The 16,133-nt window shown below is 42.6% G+C and overlaps 1 protein-coding gene across 3 annotated transcripts in view; it reads left to right on the top strand.

Moving 5' to 3' along the window:
- The first annotated feature begins 8,873 nt into the window (after positions 1 to 8,873).
- LOC143835330 (uncharacterized) overlaps positions 8,874 to 16,133 on the top strand; it is a 337,087-nt gene continuing 329,827 nt past the window's right edge. For all 3 annotated transcript variants that reach the window (XM_077332771.1, XM_077332770.1, XM_077332772.1), the window contains exon 1: positions 8,874 to 9,026. In XM_077332771.1, coding sequence (XP_077188886.1) covers positions 8,991 to 9,026 — 36 coding nt within the window. In that variant the 5' untranslated portion in view covers positions 8,874 to 8,990. The remainder of the gene's footprint in view (positions 9,027 to 16,133) is intronic.

Raw genomic sequence — 16,133 nt, forward strand, 5'->3', positions numbered from 1 at the left:
TGTTGTTAGGTGCAAAGTTGTGTCCGACCCATCGCGACCTCATGGACAATGATCCTCCAGGCCTTCCTGTCCTCTACCATTCCCCGGAGTCCATTTAAATTTGCACCTACTGCTTCAGTGACTCCAGCCAGCCACCTCATTCTCTGTCGTCCCCTTCTTCTTTTGCCCTCAATCGCTCCCAGCATTAGGCTCCTCTCCAGGGAGTCCTTCCTTCTCATGAGGTGGCCAAAGTATTTGAGTTTCATCTTCAGGATCTGGCCTTCTAAGGAGCAGTCAATGCTGGTCTCCTCTGGGACTGACTGGTTTGTTCACCTTGCAGTCCAAGGGACTACTACTACTACTACTACTACTACTACTACTACTACTACTACTACCTTTATTGGCATAAAAAGAAAATTTTTAATCCACAAGAATTTCCAGAGGACAGTTAAAGAGAGTCCTGCATGATGATTAATAATGGCTTTCCCTTCCCATCTGTATCTACCTATTCTATTTCCCACTTACTTACCCCATTAATAGTTTTCCATTTGTAGAATTTAATTTGGGTATATAGATATAGATATAAATCCACTAATTGTGTTTAAAAATACTTTGGTCCTGTAAAACCACTTTCATTGTAGGCAGTGGCAATTGAGGGTCTGAAGCCATATGGCAATACAGGCTGGGAATTGTGCCCTAAATTTTCACACTTAATGCACATATATGATCTTTTGGCTACTTCCTCTTTGTGCCCATCTGTTAGAATGGCAAGGGGCCAGATTCAGAGCTTAATCAGCAGACCTTTTGCTCCTGGGCCTAGAGGCTGGACATGTTTCAGTGGGTAGCTCTTGAAACAGCACTGAGGGGTTGAAAAATCATAATTTGTGCTAGAAGTTTCTCTCTCTCACTCACCCCTCCTCTTTTTTGGTACTGATATTAAGAGATGATTATCTTGTGGCGACTTGTACTTATTTAGCTTTTTGAATTCCCTAAGTAAGAACGTTGTATGAGAAAAATTGATGAAATGAATGTGTGGCATTCATAAGGCTTTCTGCCCTTGGATGCCCTTGTATTGTATATTGTATGGAGAAGCCTGCTCGAGGCTTTAGAATGCAAAACAGTGGTCAGTCTGCCAAAAAAGAGGCAGGACTCTGCTGATAAGATTTTGGTTTCACAGATCTTGCTAAAGCACAGGCTGTGCTACCCTTGGATGCTGCGAAGACAGCACTAAGGAAACAGTCATCTAAGAGATGTTCTATTTAAAACTAAAATTATTCTAAGTCACTACCTTTCTTAGAGTTCACAAAAAGAATAATGATTTTATAAAACTTGTATCTTGCTTTTATTTTATAACCATAATTCTTGAAAATTGAACTATAACTTGACAATCGGCCAATGTTGTCAGTTGGAGAAAAGGGACATCTATTGAGTATACTATACAAGGTAGCCGTGGCAATTTCCATGCAACCCCTCACCCTATGATGTATTCAAGTAGTTATGCATGGTAAATGCTTTCTTCTTCGTTCATAACAAAATACTTGCCCTGGGAATGCAGTAGAACATGGATTACGTATTAGGGTTAGAGTGAGTTTCAAATTCTCAAGTACACCTATATCCTTGGTGGGCTGTAGCATCTACCCATCTCCTTGTACACTTATATTAACTTACATTCACTACTGTGCACACAGGATCTTGAACGTTAAATCCAGGGCAAGAGAGAGAGCTAAAATAATGGAAGTCCTTGTACCTATTTGCAAAAACAAAACAAAACACCACACTCTTAAATAATTGTGAATGGCAAACATAGTACACAATAGTGTGTTTTGAAAACATTTGGTACTGGCTATTTGTGCATTGGGATGTCAGGAAGGCTTTCCATGCAAATTTTGTTGCTTATGAATAGCACCCACCCCAATGGGGGGAAACTAGAAACAGGGCCAAAAGGGTTTGTTCATTAGAAAGCCTTTCGTAATGATGTTGCTATATAGCCAAGTCTTACTGGTGATACATCTGTAGCGAGGTCAGAAAGTATCTCTTCCATTGGAATAAGCTTCATGACATCATCATTTAGACAGAGCTAAAGGGTGCACCCACCGTTGCTGCTAGGCTGAAATTACTGCAAGTCGTTTCCCCAGTCTGCTTTGTTTCTCCCCACTTGAAAGTGAGGGCAAGTGTACCCATCGGCTGTTAGGCTAAAATGGCTGGCAAGCCTTCAGCTGCAGACCCACACTGTTAGGATATATGGCCCAAACACCATTTCAGCACCAAGTTTGGGGCATTTTTGGCTTGGTTTGAGGGCTGCCCCCAATTGAATAAGAATGTTTCAGTTAATGCCCATCCTTAGTAATCACTACTCTTCTATTGCTTAATCTACACTCAGAAAAGAAAATTTAGCTAGTAGATTGGGTATAAGGAACATTTTAGACCCTCCAAAGTACCATAGTGTGGAGAAAAATAATTGTGGAGGAATATTCAGTGTGGCTTTGCTTTATATATAATAATAAGGTAGAGATGAGCAGATCCCCCTCCCCATTTCATTCCTTTATTGCTACAAAAATCTATTTTGCACTATAACCCATTCCTCCTGAACTTGAAGAATTTCCATGATTAATTTTGGGGCATGCAGTTGGCCACAGTTTTCAGTTTCTTTTGCTCATTTGTGTCTTTTTTCCTCTTCTGTTATTGCCAATGCACATAGATAAACACTGCAAAAAAAGCAATCTTGCGATTATATAATGATTATAGCAAGAGGTGTGGGGGAATTTTGGTGTGCAACCAGTATGCAACCTGACTGGACAGAGAGGAAGAAGGGATTTTACAAAAAATTAGGTGAGGGGATGATGTATTCGAATGAACAGTGGTATGTGGTTAACCGTATTGGGCTGATTGGTGACAGTTTGGCTCTGAGGGGCCATTTCAAATATTCCAAATTAGATCAAAGCAAGAAACTTCCAGAGGGGAATGGCTGTATGAGGGACATACATTCTTTGACAGAGATGAATGCAGCAGGCTTCTTTCATGGCTAAGGGCTGCTGATTAATCACCAAGATGGCTTATTAATGATCTGATGGCCGGAAACTTAACAAGGAAAGTTCCTCCTTGAGACTGCTTTATTCTCCTCCATTTAGCATGACTGGCTCTTGTGTCTGACCTTTCTTGTGGAAATGGCCTGGAAACCAGTTTTTGGCCTAAGCAGGTAGGAGTTGGTGTCAGCATCACAGTGGAGGATGGAAAGAGAAACAAACCCAAGTGGAGGCTTGTTGCCCATATCTGATTCACTTCGGTGTCTGGATACAGGCCTTGGGTGGGTTGCAATTTGTTATACCACACAAGCTGGTATGGTTAAAGTGTCTGCCTTTTGTTGTGGAAATGGCCTGACAACCAGTTTTTGGTGTGGTGAAAACAAAGTCTGTTTCTCCTAGTGGCCTGCATGTCAAATAGGAGATTGTTCAGATCAGGAAGGTTTGTCTGGATGGTTAGAGCAGGAGGACCTGTGGTTGAGCAGGAAAGAAGCAGAACAGGAATTGCACCTTCCCATCTTTGCATGGAATCAACTTATCATCTCACCCACATCAAGGAATTTGGGGGTGATCCTGGATGTCTCCCTATCGATGGAGGCTCAGGTCACATGGGTTGAGTACATGGCATTATACTACCTTCGCCAGGCAAGGCTACTAGTGTCCTACATGCCATCGGACTGTTCGGCCACAATGATCCATTCAATGGTCACCTCTAGATTGGACTTCTGTAACTCGTTCTATGCTGGCCTACCCTTGTACTTGACCCCAAAACTCAAGCTGGTCCTCTCTGGTTCATCTTGGAGGACCCACATCCAGCCTGTGCTGAGACAGCTGCATAGGTTATATCTTGGCCAAGATCAAGTTCAAGGTTTTGGTTTTGACCTTCAAGGTCATCCATGGCTTAGGCCCTGCCTACCTGAGGGACCGCTTGATATTTATGCCCCTCACAGGGCCCTTCGCTCTGCGGGTACTAATCTGCTAGTGGTCCCTGGCCCCAGAGAGGTACGCCTGGCCTCAACATGGGTCTTTTTGGCCCTGGCTCTGACCTGGTGGAATGAGCTTCCAGGAGAGCTGTGGGCCCCATTGGAGCTACCAAAGTCCCACAGGGCCTGTAAAACAGCTCTGTAAAACAGAGCTCTTCCACCAGGTCTTTGGTTGAGGCCCAGATCACTGGGCCCCCCTCAGGTGACATTATGTCATCAGGTGACCCTCTTGATGACTGTGGAGAGGACTGGAGGGTTTTCCTGCCATCTAAGGTTTTTGGCTTGTCCTGTTATGAGGTTTTATGGGGTTTTATCCTGTAATCCACCTTGAGTCTAAGGAGGAAGGTGGACTAGAAATCTAATAAATAAATAATATATCAAGCTCTGCATATCTGAGGAGTATGACATTGAGAAAACTAAGGGAAATTCACGAATAACATAATAACTTGTGTTTATGCCTGATTGCTATTTATCATGGCTTCTGATTTCAGCCACTGTGTTTTTGAAAGAGTTCTGGCACTTTAGGTGTTGAATTGCGTTCTAAGCCCTGGGAAGATACACAGGTCAACTTCTATTGTTTTTTTGCCATGGGAATAACCAACTGAACTATCAAAGGACATTTAGAACATAGAAATATGTAAAGAGGGATTGGAGGAAGGATAAACCAAGGCACTAAATTATACAGAAATGCAACACACAGCCTCCCCTCTGAGTGAGTCATTTAAGTTTTTCATTTTATTTCTTATTACATGCTAGCATAGTACTCTTGTATAGCATGTTAACACAATTTCAAAATTTCCATCATAGCACAAAGGCCTGTTCACAATGGCAGTGCCATTCTGAGTAGGATTAAACCCTTTGAAACCCATTGACTTTAGTGGTTTTAAGAAAGGTGTAACTCTTTGGTTTTAGGGGCGTAAAGGTAAAGGTATCCCCATGTGCAAGCACTGGGTCATGTCTGACCCTTGGGGTGATGCCCTCTAGCGTTTTCATGGCAGACTCAATACGGGGTGGTTTGCCAGTGCCTTCCCCAGTCATTACCATTTTACCCCCCAGCAAGCTGGGTACTCATTTTACCGACCTCAGAAGGATGGAAGGCTGAGTCAACCTTGGCACTGTGTATAATGTTGGCCAAATAATTATTTCACAATCTCTTATTCTAATTGGGATTTAGGAAAACAAAAACAAAACAAACAGGGCTATTTATAAGACAAAAAGAAAGCACGATTTGATTTGAATTGTTATTTCGGAGTCCTGTTTATCTAATATATGAAATGTTAATACTTGCATGAGACATTATATTTGTTAGTGCCAGTTGATATTTCTTGTCTCTTGGGCTCCCTAGCAAGTACTACACCTTTATTTCTAGCACTGGAAGACAGGAAGATGCTCTAATCTCTAATATTCAGAAAGGGGGAAAGGAAGAGATCTCTCGACAGACAAGCCGTCTCCCCTTCTATCACTATTTCTCAGGAGAAGATCGAGTCCTCTTTGGTTGCCATTTCCTTCCATGCTTCCTGCTAGATTAACCTCCCTTCCATTTCCCCCCTCTCTATACACTTCCTCAAACGCTAACCTAGTTTGATCTGACAAGCCACATCACACCGTCCAGACTCAAATAGCTTAGACAGAAGTCAGATCCAATCCATTTGTGAGACAGTTGAGCACTACTGACTGGCTGCCAAAGGAGCCCTTTCTCTCTAGCATCAAGTCTGTCCCACATAAAAGAGTCAGAGAGTAACTTGGTAGTGTGAGCAAACCTTGATGTTTTTGTGCAGCCCTTTCTGAACGTTGGGCTGCTGTGTATCTTCTCGGAGAGTTTTCCTTTCTAGCGGAAGATCTGAGAACCATTGGACACCTGAAACTGAAGATAATTATTATTAGTGACTCATAGTATTCAGAAGCCCAGGTATTGCATTATGCTGTATTTCACATTATGTTGTATTTCACATATTTCTGTTTGCATTTCTAAATGTAAAGCATAACAACATGATGCAGTTGTGAGCATTATCAGACTAGAGGAGAGGCATGCCTTCAAATCTCCATTGTGCCATGATGGTCATCTTGAGTTGATTGCTTTATATCAACCCGCTGCATTACATCGGACAGTGTGGGCTCTGGTCCACAACCACTGATGCTCTATTAAAATACTGGAAGTCTTTAAGTCACTACGAAAAGTAAAGGTATCCCCTGTGCAAGTACCGAGTCATGTCTGACCCTTGGGGTGACGCCCTCCAGCGTTTTCATGGCAGACTCAATACGGGTTGGTTTGCCAGTGCCTTCCCCAGTCATTACCGTTTACCCCCCAGCAAACTGGGTACTCTTTTTACCAACCTCGGAAGAATAGAAGGTTGAATCAACCTTGAGCCGGCTGCTGGGATTGAACTCCCAGCCTCATGGGCAGAGCTTCAGACGGTATGTTGGCTGCCTTACCATTCTGCGCTACAAGAGGCTCATAAGTCACTACTAGACTCTTGTTTATCAGGAATTGCTGTAAATTCTTGAAAGCCTTTTCTCTGGGTCTTCTGAGAGTTTCTGTAATCTAGGTTAAAAGAAGTAACTGCATTCAGGAAAGCTAAGCTATTAATAGAATTAATATCCCGGTCTTAACATTGTTTACTTAGGAAGAAGCCTCATTCATTTCAGTGGATTCCCTGCTCCCTCCACAAAAAACTCCAATTAAAAAAATATTTACAGTCCACCTTTCTGGTTGAGACTCAAGACAGATTACTCAATTAAAACAATACAATAAAATGCATAACAAATAGTAAATAAAACTGGATTACAAATAACAACACTGCACCCAAAATAAAACAAAAATAATATAGAGAGTATAACAGTATAATGTGTACCAAACCCCCCCAACTAAACTGTGAGAGCTAGATTTTAAAACTGCAGAATAAAACTGGGCTATTGCAGCATTATTATTACCCTTCTCACCATTACCTCCATTTAGATGAAAACAATTTCTATATGGTGGTCTCCTGTTCAGACAGTTTAGTAATTGTATCTTTTGGGCTTCCACAGTGTAGAGCAGGGGTAGTCAAACTGCAGCCTTCCAGATGTCCATGGACTACAATTCCCCTGAGCCCCTGCCAGCATTCGCTGGCAGGGGCTCATGGGAATTGTAGTCCATGGACATCTGGAGGGCCGCAATTTTGACTACCCCTGGTGTAGAGTGAGATGCCTTCAAGTGATTCTTTGGACTGCCTGTTAGTCTGGTACAATCAGCACTGCCCACCTACAGCCTATATGCAAAGGTTTTCAGGAGTGAACATGAACATTGGTGTAGCACACAGAAGGAGGAATGGAGGAATAATAATAATAATAATAATAATAATAATAATAATAATAATAATAATAATAATAATAATAATAATAATAATAATAATAATAATGAGGAGGAGGAGGAGGAGGAGGAGGAGGAGGAGGAGGAGGAGGAGGAGGAGGAGGAGGAGGAGGAGGAGGAGGAGGAGGAGGAGAAGGAGAAGGAGAAGGAGAAGGAGAAGGAGAAGGAGAAGGAGAAGGAGAAGGAGAAGAAGAATTTTGCTTTTAGCCCTTCTTTCCATGTTTTGATTTTGCACACTACCGGTTGGGATCCTGCCAGACAGTAGCAGAATTTTTTTTAATTGTATTTGTTTAATGTTGTTACCCATGTTGTTGATACCTGAGCACTAGAAGGGTAGGGTATAATAAAAATGATGATGATGATACAATGAAGGTAGAAGATATAGTACAAGACCAAGTGCTGCTGAATTTTCTCTTCTGATCCCTATTTTCATTTACTGCATTGATAACTTGCTTTCCTTCCCAGTGGTGCCCCAAACCAGGTTACATCAATTCAAAAGGCTATTTGATTTAGACATCATGGCAAAATTTGACCCAAGAAGGTCATTGTTTGGGGAGGGGGGGGCGGTGTTTAGCATACCTGTCACTGTGTTGCACAAGCAGAAACATGAGACAATATACTTAAGTTGACTTAGCAAAATGATGACTTCTGATAATCTTCTGTTTGTACAAGAGCTTTTGTACAAGTGGAAAAGGTCTATGGGATCCAACCCACACTATGGAATGGGATGGACTCTTGGTCCCATAAATAGGGGAAAGATACTTGGGCTGTTCTGTTTTAAGACTTTACAAAGCTAGGTTTCTGACAATAGAAACTGAAAAAGGAAGCATTTAAATTTGAGGATGTGAGAAAAGACTTTCCCAGCAGCTCATCTCCTGCAAAGGAGAAGCAGCAGTGGTTGACAGCAGCATCTCCTCCTCCTCCTCTCCTGCCAGACTACATAGGAGAGGCAGCAGTGACAGGACTGGCATCAGCGGCAGAATCTCCAGCAGATCCATTCAGCTGATTCTCCACCTCTTTCTTTCCCTCGATTATTTGTGGAGTTCACAATTTTCTGCAGACAAGCAGAGTACTCCCTTATCTGAACATCTATCAGTTTGCATGGGGATATAGGATTAAGAAAGACCAGTATAAAGAAACTGATGGTGAATCTTGTCCTCCGAATAGCAATGTTGTCCCTTTTCAAAGGTTGTGTTCTCTTTTTGGCATGCTAGCTACTGCCTGCAATGATGCATGTTTTTACACATCTTTTGCATCTCTTACCAATCCATCAAGTCTGCAAGAGATCCATTTTAAAACTCTACACTATGCTCTGAAACTTATTCACTGTTTGGTTTTTGTTTCTCTTTCTGATCATCCAGCCTGATGCAAAACTCTCGTCAACTTTAAAGACCTCTCATTATTTTGTGATATGTTGGTTGACCCTTAAACTGTTAAATTTACGCAATACTTGCTTAATAATCAACCAAAGGTCTGGTAGTAACTGCTGTTTCTCAATGAATGCAAAATATAGATGTAAGTAATGTCAGCTTGCAACCGCCTTATGGTGAGAATGAGAGGTGGCTGGCCCTTGCCTTCCTCAGCAATCTTCCTCGGTGATCTCCTTTCCAAAGACTGACCGTGCTTAGCGTCTGAGATTTGACAAGATTGGGCTACACCATGCCACCTTTCCTCCTGTGTGCCAAATTGCTCCAGGTAAAGTGTATTTTGGGTTTTCTAGGAAGACATTTTCATGGGAGGTCTGAAACGGCAGAAGTGATATCAGAAAGGCCTCCTATTTTTCCCTTTTTGTTGGAAGATTGGCTAGTCCTAGCAGGGTTCTTGGGGCCAGCCATGTGACTTCACCTCAGTATTCTTCCCATTCCACAAGAAAACCAGCTTCATTTCCCAACCATTAGTGCATCAGCATGGATGTAATGGACAGCAGTGAAAACTTATGGCTGAAAGCTCCACCCATTTTAAACATGAAGAAATATGGATAGTCTGAAATAGTCTGGGCCTGAGACTGGTTTCCATGGAATCCAGCTCACAGAACCCCACTATAGTTAAGGATAAATTAGTTGGCAGCAGATTGCACCTTAGACTCTGCAATGGAAGGCCAGGGCAAACCCCCTCTGCTTCCCACTTGCCTTAAAAGCCCCTTGCTGGGGTTGCCATAAGTCAGCTGTGACTTGACATTTACACACACACAAACACACACTTCGCCTTAGTGTATTCCCCTTGATGAATGGTGGTGCTTGGAATACTCTGTTTGCTGTTGTAACCGTAGAAACAGAGGAGAAAATGGAAAAAAGACATATTTTAGCAGTGTACTTTAAGATGAGCGTCGCGGGGAGAACAAACCTTATGCAATAGTCAGATATCTCTTTGGTCTGTTTTCCTTGTTAACTAGTGTCAGAGTGTCCTTTGTGCAGCCAGGGAAAGCACTAGTGCTGTTAGAAAGGCACAGAATAAATCCCATTTGCCAAGTGGGTAATTGCTCAAGGTCATCTGTTCGTTGTCTTTGTCTCCTTGTTTGAATTAGTAGCTAATAACGGGGCCGAAGTGTGAATGAATTATTATGTGGGGCATATTTTGGGGAGTGTCAGGAAATATTACAGGGTAATTAAGGTTATCCAATAGCAAAGCGGAGTTAGCAGCAGATGTCGAGTAATTATAGTATTTAAGGAGTATGGGGGTTAAACTAAGATTATAGCTTTTATATTGTCTGCCTTTAGAAGTCATATTTGGAATTTATTCAGATGTGGCTTCTGCTGCCCTTTTTCCTTTTGTTCTGATTCTGTCACTTGAATTTTGCCTTAAACAAAGGCTTTTTACAGGCTGGGGGGGGGGGGAGAAAATAAACATCAGCAGATGGTATGCAGTGTGTCTGTGTATCAAATAGAATGTAGTGCATGTGAACTTCAAAGGCAATTGCATTTGATAACTGTCCGTGGCTGTTTATTTTTGGATTTTTCTAGGTCACTATTTGTGTCTCATAGTGCTCAAAGTGGCTTACAAATAATGATATTAAAACTCTGCTTAAAACAACCAAGCAAACATTCTGCTGACAAATGTTATAATAATTCTGTACTGAAAGAAATCACTAGATACACCTTTTGCCTGGTTTCTTCATTGTATATGAATTAGTTGTGAGCACATGAGCACAGGAAGCAGCCATATGCTGAATCAGACCTTGAGTCAATCAAGGTCAGTATATTTCCTGCTCAGGCCAGCAGTGGCTCTCCAGGTGCTCAGGCCAAAGGTTTTGCATATAATCTTCTGGCCCATTGAACCAGTAGATGCTGGGGATTGAACCCGGAGCCTTCTGCTTACAAAACAGGTGCTCTGCCACTGAGACACAGCTCCTCCCTCAGCCTCCCTGCCAGTGTGACAGCTAAGATGTTGAATACCGCACCTTAGCTACAAGTGTGCTTGATGGGCCTAGGCATTAATTCAGCAGCAGCAGCAGCAAAAGAAGAGTTGGCATTTCTTTTATCTACCCCAAGGAGTCTCAAAGCAACTTCTAGTCACCTTCTCTTCCTCTCCCCCAGTCACTTTGTGAGGAAGGGGAGGCTGAGAGAGTTGTGTAAGAACTGTGATTGGCTCAAGGTGACCCAGCAGGCTTCATGTAGCAGAGAGGGGAGTCAAACCTGATTCTCCAGATTAAAGTCTGCCACTCTTACCTCCCAGCCTCTCAACCAAGGGGAATGAATGTGTAAGACTAACTTTGGGCCAGTCTTTATCAGTCTCATAATTTTTGTCATGAGGATAAAAAAGGCAACAGATACCCTCCCCTGAACTCCTTGGTGGAAGAGAAGGATGTAAATGTAAGAAGTGGAAGTTAAGAAAGTGTGGGTGTGTGGTGCATGTTGACAGCCCAGTTGTTAGTCTGTTAATTCTAACAGCAAGTGACTTGTCTTATATAATGCTTGGGTTGGCCTCAGTATGGATATTGTGAGGGCAGATATAAAGAATCCTTGAGAACTTGAGAATCCTTGGCAGCCTCTCTCTCTCTCTCACACACACACACACACTCTTTCTCTCTCTCACACACACGCACACACACTTTCTCTCTCTCACACACACACACACACACTCTTTCTCTCTCTCTCTCTCTCTCTCTCTCTCTCTCTCTTTCTCTCCCAACCCTCCTCTCAAACAGAGAGAGAGACGCGCCGCCAAATTACAAGTTTTGGAAAGTACAAAAATTACCCAAAGTGGGCAGGTGAGCAGTCAACCGAGTTGGAGAGGGAAATGTTCTCAGATACTTAAAAATGATAAACCTACACGGAGGTAGCGTAATCTTCAGCATACCATCCTACCGAGCAGTGAGGGCCATTTTGACCACAAAGCTAATAAAAGTAGTGTGGCTGTTTCTGGAATTCAGCTAGCCTCTGCTTCCAAGCCTTGATTTGCTCTTGACTGTTGAAGCCTTTCAGATAGTTCCCAAGTAGTTTTTACAGAAGTGCTCTTCATCACTTTAATTGTATTTAATAAGAGAAGGTGAAGTTGTTCCTATAATGTATCCCTTCTGAAAGAAGCAAGTGGTTTGAGTTCAGTGATCTGTTATGTTTCGTGACCCCCCAGCCCTACCGGGCTTTCTTTCTTTCTTCTCCAGGGCTGAGATCAGGAAGAATTTGAGTAACCATTTGTTTAGCCCCTGAGCCAGCAAATTTGATTTCAGCAGATGGGCCAAGAGGAAACAATGTAATGGACAATCATTTCTGGCATCTGGAATGTCTGGAATTAGCACAGTTGACTGGTAGTGGGTGTAGCTGTTGCAAAAGCGAGCTTGTGAAGAAGTGATGTTGAGGGTTGTTAAAAAGGTTGCTGAAAAAGTACAGGCCTCTGGGAGAAGATGATCAGGTGGTCCAAAGAGTGACATGCAGATAAAGGAATAAAGCCCGACAGCCAAGGAACGTGTGCACGAAGCAAGAGAAAGCAAAAGACAGATGACTGAAGTGGGAGAGAGGCTGGGAATGACCGAGAGTTTAAATCCACAGACAAAGGTCCAGAGACAGGGAAGGCTGTGTAATCTACAGAGTTTAGCTTTCTGGGACTTGAAAACACTTTACAGTTTTTAAAAGAGATAATTATTATAACTTTAAAAACGTCACATTTGCTTGCTACATTGTATTTTCTTTCAGACCTTACTTCTTGAGAACACTAATGATGTTTGGGCTTTTGAAATGTTAAAGTACCAGAGTTGTTGTATTAATTCAGTCAGTCAGGGTGTCCTTGCAATCAGAATATCGATTTTTTAAATTCTTTACAATTGAATTATTATGACATGTCTTTTTGAATGGAAGACTTTAGGAAGTTTATCAACACTGGATTTCCGCATGGAGTGCTAAAATGCAAGTGGTCTCCTGCTTGTAAATGCGGGATGGTAAACCTTGCATTTGCAGCCCTCCTCACGAGGAAACCCCTCCCGCATTTTCCCTCTGCCCCATCACGGCTTTTTGCCTCCTGACGACAGTGCAAGGGAAAACAATTGGAACTTCTCTCTCCACTCCTTGGTTTGTCAATCACAGCAAGACACCAATCACAACACAGCAGTTCTCTCGTGGACTGAAACTTTCTTCCCCTAGCCACAATTTTTTTAAAGACACTTCTGCGTTGCTATTCAGTAATGCTACAATACAGATGCATTTTTAATAAAAATCAAAATTGCCATGTTGCTACAGAGAAATGCCAGAATAATACAGCACCCCCCCTTTGGGATATGTGTTCTTTTGCACTTTATTTATATCTGGGTGGATTTCTGAAATGCTGAACATGGTTCAAAAAGTTATTTTGTGTAAATGTTTGGCTTAAAAGCAAAGTGCTTAGACCCCTGTACGATCAGGGGAAGAATGTCTGATCATCCACCCCTCCCCCTCTTTCCCAGCTCATTCCCTACCTCCAGAAAACAGAAAATGGGCGGTGTTTTGCCTGAATGATCCCAAAAGGACCGTGGACACTAAAGAAGATTTTATTTTACCTTTGACAATGTAGCTTTGCATCCGTGCTCCAACATGGGCCACACCATTAAAATAAAATAATCAGAGTAGGAAATGGAGAGGGGAGGGTGGGTGCGAGGGTGGGATAATGCTATAGAGACTATCACACCTTTCCTTCATATGGGCTTGCCCCAGGTTGCTCACAGGTTGCTCACCAATGGGATGCACGATTGAGTGTGGTAAATCCTGTTTTGGCAATTTCCTTCATTGCGAGTTAAAAATGGCCAAAACTCGACCCAGCTTCTTGACAGCCTTGGGATGCAGGCGATGTCATGTGGTAAAGGTAAAAGTAAAGGAATCCCCTGTGCAAGCACTGAGTCATGTCTGACCCTTGGGGTGACACCCTCCAGCGTTTTCATGGCAGACTCAATATGGGGTGGCCTTGCCAGTGCCTTCCCCGGTCATTACCGTTTTACCCCCAAGCAAACTGGGTACTCATTTTACCAACCTCGGAAGAATGGAAGGCTGAGTCAACCTTGAGCCGGCTGCTGGGATTGAACTCCCAGCCTCATGGGGGCAGAGCATCGGCTGCCTTACCATTCTGCGCTACAAGAGGCTTATATGGGCTTGCCCCAGGTTGCTCACAGGAAGAATGGAAGGCTGAGTCAACCTTGAGCTGGGTGCTGGGATCGAACTCCCAACCTCATGGACAGACAGCTTCAGACAGCAATTCTGCCGCTTACCACTCTGCACCAAAATGTGGAGGGGGCTGTAAAAGCCACCAGCATTCAAAGGCTGCCCAGGGGCAGGTTCCTCGTGCGGAAATGGTCATAGATTATCACAAAGTTTGTTTGTAATATGAAATGTGTTCCCTGTAGATACACAGAGCTTATTGACTTTGGAGTGTCACAGAAATGCAGATAATCAGATGTCATCTTCTAGCATTCAAATAACCATTCAGACATTTTTTCTTTTATTCTAGCTAGTAACTATCTTATAGCTAATACATAACTTTTAATACCTCTGACTGGAAACAAAGCTACTTTTTGTGGGACAAATTTGGCAAAAGAATAGGATTAAAGATTTGACGGATAGCACTGATAAAATGTCCAACTACACTTTGGGATCTTCTTCTGGATGGAAGATCTCAGAGCCACTTTTGATCTCAGAGCCACTTCAGGTAAGTGCCAGAGAGAGAAAGATGCTTTTTTCTTGCTTAGATCCAATGCATGGTTACCCATGGGCTGAAGGATGTCTGCCCTTAGAGTGTGACTTTTTTTGCCTCCCTTTCCCTCTGTAGATCAAAGTGCCTCATGGAATTCTACTTTTGAGCATTCTTTTTTCTTGACAGATTGCCATAGAGCCATACAAGGAGACAGAGCTTCATTTTACTGTGTGTAGAAGTAGTTTATTTTGTCTGCTCTCAGTCTGTTTCCCCTGGCTTCAATGGATACTCTCAAATTAGAGAGGAACATCTAGATCAATCACTTGTAAGACTGTCTGTCTGGAGAACTATCAGACTTTTCTCAGTGTGCCGTGGCACTGACTCTTCTGAACATTAATATTTGCACTGATTACCAGACATGGCATTTAACATGACAATTCTTTCAGAACAAGTCTGTAGTTGACACTAGGTTCAGGTGTTTTATAGCAACGGCCCTAAATTCATGGGTATATCTTCCTTAGGAAACATGAAATTGTGTTTTCTTTCTTGCTTGTGGTAAGAAGTAAAAAAAAAATCTTTACTTGATGATTTGGTATTTTCTGTTGGAATTTGTAAGTACATATTGTTGTTTTACATGGAAGTGGCCTTGAGGTGTGGAAAGACAGTCTATAAATGTTTTAACTAAAAATCCCAGATCATGAGCTTTTTAGGTACATTCACTCTATACTGAGAGGAGTGGGTGAGGAAGAAATGTGAATTACAAATAGAGAAGTGTGGGTTACATCTAGTGATGACAGAACTGTCCTGTGCTTGGCTCCACACGGCCCACATTTGTGTGACCACTCCTGTCAAATGCTCCAAAGTGTTTGTCCCAAGACGTGGAAATTTCCAGTCAGAAAATTTGTGCCTATGTTTACACACGGGTGCAATCTATATCAGCTCTGCACTCAACCACCACATTCTGAAGGGTAGGAGATTAATCTGCTGCAGGAGATGTCTTTTCAAACACCAGGCAGTTTCAGTTGGAACTTATGTATCGCCCAGTGTGGTGTAGTGGTTAGAATGACTGACTAAGACAGTGGTTCTCACCCTTCCTAATGTCACGACCCTTTAATACAGTTCCTCATATTGTGGTGACCCCTAACCATAAAATTATACAAGTGTTCTTTCTCAGAAATTAAACCGAAACTGACCAATGGCATGAATATTCATTGTTCATGATTGTATATAAATTGGGTTTTTTTCCGGGGTTTCTCGGTTCAGTTCTGCCTCTTGTCCCACCATGCCAATCTTGCTCTTTTCTGCTGTTCCAGAAAGATGAACACTGTATCTCGATCTACCCCACAAGGCTGTTTTGTGGATGGCACCCCCCCCCGGCCAAGCTGCTTGCCCTGCTGTGACCCCTGTGAAAGGATCATTTGACCCCAAAGGGATCCCGATCCCCAGGTTGAGAACCACTGGACTAATTTATTGACTTAAAAACAAAGCACTCAGACCCCTGTATGATCAGGAGAAGGATGCTTGATCACCTGCCCCCCCCCCCCCCCTGTTTCCCAGGCCATCCCTACCTCTAGAAAACAGGAAAGGAACTGGTTCTTGTCTGCCTGATCCCCAAAAGACCATGGATTTTATTTTACCTTTGACAATGTAGATTTGCAGTCGTGCTCCAATGTAGACTGCACAATTAAAAAAATACTTGGAGAAGGAAATAGA

This window comes from Paroedura picta, chromosome 4 (assembly GCF_049243985.1).
Source record: "Paroedura picta isolate Pp20150507F chromosome 4, Ppicta_v3.0, whole genome shotgun sequence".
Classification (NCBI taxonomy): domain Eukaryota; kingdom Metazoa; phylum Chordata; class Lepidosauria; order Squamata; family Gekkonidae; genus Paroedura; species Paroedura picta.